At 37.2% G+C, this 9,715-nt stretch overlaps 2 protein-coding genes across 2 annotated transcripts; one reads left to right on the forward strand and one right to left on the reverse strand.

The window, feature by feature from the left end:
- Positions 1-2,564: 2,564 nt before the first annotated feature.
- med9 (mediator complex subunit 9) lies at positions 2,565-4,024 on the forward strand. Its single transcript, XM_034143420.1, has 2 exons — positions 2,565-2,707; positions 3,486-4,024. The coding sequence occupies exons 1-2, from the start codon at positions 2,565-2,567 to the stop codon at positions 3,703-3,705; spliced, it is 363 nt and encodes a 120-aa protein (XP_033999311.1). The 3' UTR covers positions 3,706-4,024.
- A 528-nt stretch (positions 4,025-4,552) lies between these two features.
- LOC117493193 (dexamethasone-induced Ras-related protein 1-like) lies at positions 4,553-5,839 on the reverse strand. Its single transcript, XM_034143628.1, has 2 exons — positions 5,498-5,839; positions 4,553-5,376 (listed from the first exon to the last, which is right to left on the reverse strand). The coding sequence occupies exons 1-2, from the start codon at positions 5,766-5,768 to the stop codon at positions 4,856-4,858; spliced, it is 792 nt and encodes a 263-aa protein (XP_033999519.1). The 5' UTR covers positions 5,769-5,839; the 3' UTR covers positions 4,553-4,855.
- Between the last annotated feature and the right edge of the window lie 3,876 nt (positions 5,840-9,715).

The raw sequence follows: 9,715 nt of genomic DNA on the forward strand, positions 1-9,715 counted from the left end.
GCACAGTAACATGATTCTGTATGGTGCAAAGCTGTAGCCTACTATGTTTTTTAAAAGGATACATTATCAACAAGGACCAAATATGTATGTCACTTTCTTTAGGACAATCAATTGCAGATGGCTGTTCGACAGATGCTTCATCTGTCACTTGGATGCACGTATTGGATAAGCTTTGGAATTATGTGCAATAGTAAAACAAATTGAAATGTGTTTTAGTCTTTGACAGAAAAAAAAGAAGGCCTAAAACTAAATATTTCAATGTGAAATTCCCCAGTATAAAAGTAAACGTTCAACCCATTTGGTTTCATCAATTAAAGCCTACCATCTAGTGGTCATAGGATGTATGTATTTGCTTATACAAAACATAAAAAACTCAACTGCAAAGTCAACTTGGTTTCGTTAATTTACAATAGGCCTATGTTGTCTATGTACAGATGCGAAGCCTGCCAATTCATCTTTAATTTAGGTTTCAAATATATATTTAAAAAGTAATATTGGCTAATCTGACATGTCTGTAAAAATGTGTTGAAATAAATAGTAAATTCTCTTGATTGTTCACTTGGGGGCACTGCAGGTCTTCTGATCTGTACAGTATGTGTGTAGTTGTGTGTATATTCAAATTGGTTGGTGGTGTTAACAGGAAATAAATATAAATAATGTTAATATAGACAAAACAATGATATATTTTATTGTGAATAATATATTTAAATAAACTCACTACAGATTTGCATTGTTGTGGTTGTTATTTTTTATATGTATTGTTTATGTCTTATAATTGCACTGTTGGGGAACTTGCAATCTAAGGTTTTCCTATATAACATAATTACACCGTAGTTGTGTATAGGTTATGACAATAAACCTTTGAATCTTGAATCTTGAATTTGTATTGACTGACAAAACTGGCCAGTGTGTCTTTACATTTCAAGATTCAGTAATTAGCTCTCCAAACAGAATACTTAAACATTGATTGAATGGATAAATAACACATGTTCCTTTCTTAGACAGTTGGAGAGGTTTCAGGGACAGGCCCTCAGCATATTGGTAGATGCTCCCGGCACAGACAACAGCATGCTCACTATTATCTATTTCCATGGTTTCACTGGGTATTATTCAAAAAATCATTTTCAATTACTTTTAATTTATTTTCCAAGTGTCCAAGGTATGTAAGAATAATGAACAACACAGCTAAAGGCTACATTTATTTTTAACTGAATGAATGATTCACATACTGTTTAGCTGGGATCTTGCAGCGCAGTTTGATAAATTGCTATAAACCTTATTGCTGACAAAACTTGATGATGCATGAAGGTGCAGCTGGAGTATAAAGGATGATAATGATAGTGAAGACATAAATGGGGCAAAACATGAGATTGATGTAAGGACTTATTTCAGTAGACAGAGAAGGAGTTGAAGTGTCTTTTAGGTGTTTTAGTTGGATTAAAACCATTTAATGAGGTCTAAATCTAATAAAAAGGTTGTGTAAAAGTATAGAGTCATTGATATGTGTGTTTAGTTTTATTCCGGCGCTCATGAAGCCTGTTGTAAGCTCAATGAATGCCACATTTACATGAAAATAGTTTAGCTGTTTTATGATTAAAAGATTAACATTATTAAACAACCACACCAGAATCTTATGACATGAAATGTACTGTTTATCTTGTCAACAGTCATGTCATTTCTCCTGCAATGCTTAATTTATTTATTTTAACAGTAACTACACTGTTGGTTCAAAGCTTGCATGTCTCCTTTGCAGCAATAAAAACAACTATAAGGCAGTTACGGTACAAAAGAAGTGCACTAAAGGCCAGTAGACTATCAAGCTTCATTGGAACTGAGCCACTGCTTTCTAGGAAATCCAGATGCTGAAATAGACACTGATGGGTATGAACTAGTGCTTTGGTAATAATTTAGATGTGACAGAGCTAGTTCTGAGTAAAATTAAGCACATGCAGTCATTCAATTTGTACTGAATGATTCAACTTGTTCATTTGTTTTGGATAAACTTTTCAAGATACACAGGATGACCAAATGACCCCTCATATTCATGACAAGGACGCATTGTTTGTTAAATTAAATGTGGAATGATTAATGATCAGCAGCTGACTGGCTACTCTTTATAGGATACTCATAAAGACAGTTGGTGAAGGTCTCTTTCCAAGAAGCTTATTTGAATCAGATGATGGGAAAACATTTATTGCCAAATAAAACCTTTGTTTTGGGTTGGCAATCTGACTGCATGTCTTTATTTCTTCAAGACATTTAAGTATTAATTATATTAGCTAAAGCAATTGAACTGAATTAGAAAAGTAGTAAGAATACACATTTAAATTAGTGTCACTGTAAAAGATAATCTTTTGTATATATTGCAAAGCATTCAAGAACAGTTTCTTCTCATTGATTTTCTGCTTGAAATCACTTTCATGCTAAACGATTTTCTCATAAGAATAAGTAGGCTAGATACTTTTTGTCAACACACTTTGAAACAGTTATTATTGTGACATTATTCTAACAGTAGTGTTTGTTATGAGCATGTATGTATGAAGAGCATAGTCTGTATATTTTGTATGGCGTTACGTCATCATACGACGCATGACGTACACAATCCGCGCCGCAGAGCAGGGAGCGTGATGGCGGCTCCTCAACAAAGAGAAGAGAAAGAGAGCGAGGATTGCTCTTTGTTGCCTTTAGTTCATGATATTATCAAATGGTAAGGTTACTGGCAGATTATCATGTGTTACATGTTCAACCGCCGCCCGGTGGAAACCTAATTACTTGTCGTAAAGTTGTTATGGTGGGGTTGATAAGCTTGTTGACTTGTTAGCCAAAGCTAAGTTAGCTTCTACTGATAGGCTGAGAAGAAAAGGTAAACGTCCAAAACAACCAGTGGTGTAAAGTAATTAAGTACATTTACTCAAGTACTGTACTTAAGTACAATTTTGAGATACTTGTACTTTACTTGAGTATTTCAATGTTGTGCTTCTTTGTACTTCTACCCCACTACAATTCAGAGGTAAATCGTGTGCTTTTACTCCATTACATTTATTAAATACCTTTAGTTACTTAGCAGATTTTGATTAATAATGTGATATATAATCAACTCTTAAATCAGACTCAAGTTCCAACTGGAGTCTACCCTGCAGTATACAAAATCATTCAAACTAGCTGCACCTTTACCAGCTTTGATAACACATGAATGCATCAATAATTATAATCAAAACATATCATATATATTATCATGAAATGGGCCAATCTGCATAATGAGTACTTTTTACTTTTGGTACTTTAGGTATATTTTGATGGCAATACTTTTGTACTTTAACTTGAGTAACATTTGCAATGCTGAACTGTTTCTTGTTCAGAGTAGTCCTACACCCTGGTACTTCTACCTTTACTCAAGTACAAGATCTGAGTACTTCTCCCACCTCTGAAAATAACATGTCAACATGGAAATAACATATTCCCTTTCTCCCCTCAATCGGTTTAAGCATGGACAAGGACAGCCCGGATGTTCACCAAGAACTGGCCAAGCTGAAGGTGAAGATCCAGGAGGCTCGGGATCAGATCTCCACCATGCCCGGGGTGGACAGCAGTCCTCTGGAGCAGCAGCAGCAGCTGGCCACACTGCGGGAGCAGGTCCGCACCAAGAACCAGCTGCTGCAGAAATACAAAGGTCTGTGCATGTTTGACGTACCAAAAGCATCCTGAAACAGAGGACTGGAATACTGCACTGACTGAAGGACACTCACAGACAGTCGAGGTCATTCTCACATATGGAGCAGATGTGGGATTCAAGAATACAGGATGGACGTTTAAATGAGAAAGGATTTTCTTCCTTCAGTTGCATCACTTTGAAAGATGCCTTGAACGACATACAATGTCTTCTTTTGACATTTGTTTGCGTTGCTAGAATGCAAACTTAGTTGTGTTGTGTTTATATTAAATGTAGTTTTACAGTTTATCATTTCCTTATGTTATTATATTGAAGATGTTTATTTTTTTCTAATAAATTGAATTGAATAAGGAGTATTGGTCTAAAGTATTTTAATCAGCATACTGCTTGCACACATTAATTCGAGCCTGTGGCCTTCATCATTAATTAAGTCCATTATTGGCACAAACTTCTATCAGTACAAAAAGCAATTATTCACTATGTTGTGTTCAGACATGAAGGGGGGTAGGCATTCTAAATCAAATCATTCAGTTTCATGCTTATCCAAAATGAATAGCTGGTGGCTCATGGCTGAAAAGTCCCATTGAAAGTGCTCTAAACTGTTAGGTGAGTGTGTTTCTGGACCCTCAGGTCAGTATGTTACATTAATCTTGAATGGAAAGGAGGAGCTATGGGGCGACTTTAGATATATTCTTTATATATTTATCCCATACGTTTGGCACTGTGGAGTGTTTTGTGTAACTTCATTGTGCTTTGCTCGAAAGTAAAGAGAAGAGGAAGACAAACTATGAAAGTAACAAGTGATTTTATTTTCTCTTTTATCCAAAAGTTGACATAGACATAATAAATACACATTTGGATTTGTTCTCAATGCAACAAAAATTCAAGTATATCCCAAGTAAAAAAAAAAAAATGAATATAGCAAAATGTAAACGGTTTTTTTCTCAAGTGCCTTTTTGGCAAGCTAATGTGAGCAGATTTTACAACATTTTCCTAGCATCTACTGCATCACTACATAGGGGACAGGAGGCACCTTCCCCGTGTGTCTCATCACAGTTTGGATCACGTCTCTCGACTCGGGCGCTGGAGTCTACAGTATTTGGGTTCATGTCATGTGACCTGTTGAACGGCTCCGCTTCAGCTCTGGAAAGTCTAATAAAGTCTTTTGCGCACACAAATAAAGTGTCAGCATATGATGCAGCCTTTCTCTTTGGTCTGGCTACCTATGGCTTTCTCCTTTATGTACATCAAGTCACTCTGCACGCTGGGTCTCCGCGCAAACGGCTCCACAATCCCATATGCGTTCCCATCTTTGCACTTCTTGTTTCTTAGGGACTTTTTGTGAAGAACTTCGCAGAACTGCACGGAAACTTTGCAGTGGCGACCGGGGCTCATTTCGGTTGGCAGTTTGGCAATGCTAAAGAGAGTCTGAAACATTTGGTCTACGTTGGTGTTCTTCTTTGCTGAGATTTCAAAGTAAGCGCAGTGCTCGTCTCCACCGACCAGCTGCTCGATCTCCTCCTCCTGCACTACACGGTAACAGTCTTTGTCACACTTGTTGCCGCAGATCATCACCGGGACGTCTACGTTCTCCTTGGTTTTGTTTCGCAGGCAGGACTTGGTTTCATATATCTGTCGCTTCAGACGCTGCACCTCCTGGAAGGATTCTCTGTTGTCCAGACTGAACACCAAGATGAACACATCACCTGGAAAAACAAATAAGAAGAAATGTTCAATATACAATAATTGTGTAACATTTTAATAGCAGCAAATTAACTTTGCAAACAGCAACAGGTTATTGGCTTAAAGTTTCAGTGCTCAACTCACCGGTAAGAATTGATAGCCTCCTCATTGCAGGGAAGGGATGATTTCCAGATGTGTCCAAAATGTCCAGCTGGTAAACGTCTCCCCTGATGCTGTAGAGTTTCCTATGAAAGTCCTCAATAGTTGGTGTGTACTGGTCGTCAACTCTCTCGTTCAGAAACCGAGAGATGATGGATGTCTTCCCAACTTTATTGGAGCCCATAATCACCATCCTGTGGCAGTTCTTGGCCGGGATGTCGAACTCATTCTCGGAGGTTGACATTTTCTTAATCATGCTTACAGCAGATGCACCCGGAGGTTGACGGTGTAGAAAGTGATGGTTTATAAGTCCTTTCGGTGATGGGAGAGGTTCTAACCTCGCTGTGTCTCTGAAGCCTGAGGAGAGAAGGCTGGGGATATATGGGGGAAATTGGCCGCGCCTCCCTCATGCGTCATGCGTCATGCTCCAGCTTGGGGAGATGGAACAAGAGCCGATATCATAATGTTACTGTGGCAGTTTTTGTGCGTCAGCCCCCTTATTATCAGAAAAAGGGAATGATAGCTTGTTAAAACTTTGAGCATTTTCATGTTAATTATCACAAACTAAGTGCATAAGCAATGGCAATAATGTGAATTGATATTTTTAAAATGTAACTGTATTCAAACTTTTCTTTAAAGTGCATTATATTGAACCAATGCGTATTTATTCATTGGACACATGGCTTATCTCACATTTACATTGTGCATGTCCCTAAACGCCCTTTCTTTTTAGTGTCCCCACATAAGTACAGGACATTAAGCAGCCTTAAAATCGCATAACTGAAAGTTCATTTATGATATTGTAGCAGCCTCACTACAAATGCACATTGAGATGTTACTAAAATATGCTATTATTATTGTTATTATTATTAAATTTACTCAGGTTTTAAATGTTTATCTATTTTATTTGCTTCAACGAAAGGCGCTAAGCAGATAACTAAATAAAGTAAATAAGGTTATACTGTTACCATTTCACTGTCACTGGGTCAGTTAAAGTTTTATAGTTTACAATGTGCAAGTTAATTACATTTTCCTTGATTTCATGGTCAAACATGAAATGTTAGTAATATTTATTTTAGAATGATTGGCAATAAAATAGTATTAAAAACAGTTAAACAAATAAACCATTAAAAAAATACCATACAAACCAATCAGCCTATAACAACTTTCACATGTGATAAGATTGAAAACAATGTCCAATTAAGATAAATAAAATGGCATGAAATTATTTATTTAAAAAAAAAACTACATAAAGAACACAATCAGATCATCCTAAATGCAAGCAGCAATGTTTAAACGTCACAATGAGATGGAGGAACTGCTGGATGGACTGTTGCCTGGAAGGCATCGAATCCCATTGGTATTGACTTTCTCGTAAGTGTTAATCAAAGTATCCCACCACCGGCCTAAAGATAGAGCCCGCTGTTTCTGAGTCAAACTGTGCTCATCGACTTTGCCACCTTAACTACTTATCACCTTTTACTTATCTTCTCACCTGCAAATCAGTGTAGAGAGGGAACACAACTCCTAAATGGAAAGTGTGTGACTCATGTTTTACTAATGCAGTATCTGTAATATTTATTCTAAACAATCTGGTCTTCTTCATTTATTATTTCTGTAACTTTTTATCATTCATCAAAACCACACAATTATTGACTATTTGGGAATAGCTATTATGATCATAAATTATGAAATATTATTCCCTGGATATTTTTCCCAATCAATGTTATCTATATTTTCTTGTTTAATGACCATTTTGACAGCAGTTGCTATTGCTATCATCAAGATTAGCTGAGTTTACAATCTTGCAGTATCACTGGATTATGTAAAAGAAAGCAGCACAGTTTAGAAGGTTTCCATTAAAATAATTAATTACTCCCTTTCTAATATTTCATACAATGTCAACAACTGTTCTAAGAAAGACGTGTATTAATAAGTCTTGGTATTCACCTTGATTTTGAAACCTAAAACGTGCCAACAATAATGACCTTTATGTCCCTCTGTGAGGCATTGAGGATGAAATCAGAGAGGTATACTTAAGCCTGCTTGTTCCATGCTTGAGCGACAGGTTTGTGTAACCAGGTCGGAGGGAACCAGCGCTTCACCCTTCACTATTGCTCAGTAATTAAGCCGGTATGTTCCCAGCGATGCTTTTCACAGAACATGTGGACATGAGGCTTGTTCAGTGAGGCACTGCCATAACACTACCTGCACAAATACACAAAGGAGGGAATATCATGTCTCACCCACAGGGAACACATCTTTATTTATCTCTACAAAGCAGTACTAGTAAAGCAACTCTGTATGATATGCCCCTGAGAGGTTATTCAATTAATACTTTTGAAAATAGCATAAAATCACAAACACACTAGTCTGGGTGTTCACCTGCAAACCAGAACACATAAACATACAATACAGTTTGTGTCTTTTTTAGGTACAACCCATTTGTCTGTTTGCATCCTGACTCCTGTCTGTAGTGTTGACATGTTTTTGTGTCCCAGCCTCTTTGCAGCTTGTTCTGTTGGACCTTTGCATGCAATGTCCTGGCAACGCGGCCCTCAAGTAGAGTAACCACACCAGCTGCCGCACACTCAGGCCACGGCCAATCATACATATTAGCCTCATTTCCTTCTCGCCGTGTTTGCCTTCATCAATTAGTAAAGAGGACAGACAAGTCTGGAAAAGACATTGAGGACCCAGTGTATCACAGCTGAAGGAAATCATGTTTTTTTTGTATCTGGTGAAGTGATTGAACCAGTATAGACACTAAGCCATGTTTTATTGGGAAGTAACCAATCTTGTTAAAGGAATAATATTAAATAAGACCATGGATTGTGCCCTTTTCTTTTGACTGTGAAAAATGCCATTAAGGCCAAAGGCTCAGCTGTGGCAGACTGGAGAAGCAAACTGAGATGCAAAGATTATTTTATAGTGTTTGGGGTTCACCTTAAAACAAAAACAGCCAAAGAAAAACAACGACTGACCAATTTCACAAACAGCAGTGACATTCACATGTTAGAAACGTGATTACAAATATGGTAGAGTTGTTATTATTGTGGCATCAACCCCTGTTCCTTATGATAGTGTATCACACATGAACAGCCCCGTGCGGGTATACATGCTTGACGCTTAATCATATAGTGAGAAGTCTAATTTACGAGAGTGTTTGTAATCGTGTTTGCCTATGTGCATATTAGGTGTGATTGTGTTTGATGGGCTGGAGGAGAAAACGTAGAGATGATCCATATTGATGTGCATAGTTGGACTTCTGGGGTTCTTTTCGGCTCAAGTCACAGATGTAATGTGGACCTATATGTCATTGTTTTTTCAGCAATGTGTACAGCAAGGCCAAGTATGTTGTCTGGGTTCACTCGTTTTCCAGAATATTTTTTAAAACACATGAACAGATTATTTGACTGTGAGACAGCAAAAAGTCTATAATCCCAAAATGTATACCAGCTATCATATATACTTTCATTTTATTGTTCATACACTATTGGTTCACATGATTCATACATTTGTATACACAACATATTGAGACAAGTTCAAATAGTTAAATATTTGTTTTTATTTCATTGAGCTCTTCTGCAGACAATTCGATGACATTTTGCCTTTTGATGGCCCAACATGTCAGAGAGACAATACCATGTATCAGTTTGTGAGCTGTAATGCAGGTTTATACCTACTGTAGATGCAGATTTATTTTTAAACATTTTTATTTTTAATAGTGGCTCCAAAGTAGCTGATCCATCCCACAATTTTTCCAGGTGCATTTGCAAAAATCAAATATAGTCTTCCCTTGATTCAGCACAGGTGTGGTTCCAGACACATTACATCAGATGCAGAGGTAATGCTTACGGTGGCTTTTTCTCAAAACCATTATTCAAAATGAGGAACTAAGACGTTTGTGCTGCCTTAAGGTAGGTTTGTGCTCCCTGAGAACATTAAAGTTACATGCAATGTGCAGTGTTCTTAATCGGAAAACCAAGATGCAACTTAGTCATCTTTGGACCATTTATGCATTGATGAGATACCTGGCCTGTGTCTAGTGATTTTTGGAACCTTCGAGAAAAGATTATTTTTCGAAGTTAAATCATTTTTATAACCATTATTGGATAATATGCTTAATAAATCTTTTTTCTTTGTGCGGAATCCCTACTGCGGAGAGATCAAACTTCATTTATTCACTCTTCCGGGCCGTCT

This window comes from Trematomus bernacchii, unplaced genomic scaffold (genome assembly GCF_902827165.1).
Source record: "Trematomus bernacchii unplaced genomic scaffold, fTreBer1.1, whole genome shotgun sequence".
NCBI lineage: Eukaryota > Metazoa > Chordata > Actinopteri > Perciformes > Nototheniidae > Trematomus > Trematomus bernacchii.

Excerpts from the sequence above, each read along its gene's own strand:
- LOC117493193 (XM_034143628.1), bottom strand. The coding sequence starts at position 5,768 with ATGATTAAGAAAATGTCAACCTCCGAGAATGAGTTCGACATCCCGGCC. Across the intron at positions 5,377-5,497 it reads GAGGCTATCAATTCTTACCG|GTGATGTGTTCATCTTGGTG; the intron begins GTGAGTTGAGCA and ends TTGTTTTTCCAG.
- med9 (XM_034143420.1), top strand. The coding sequence starts at position 2,565 with ATGGCGTTACGTCATCATACGACGCATGACGTACACAATCCGCGCCGC. Across the intron at positions 2,708-3,485 it reads GTTCATGATATTATCAAATG|CATGGACAAGGACAGCCCGG; the intron begins GTAAGGTTACTG and ends AATCGGTTTAAG.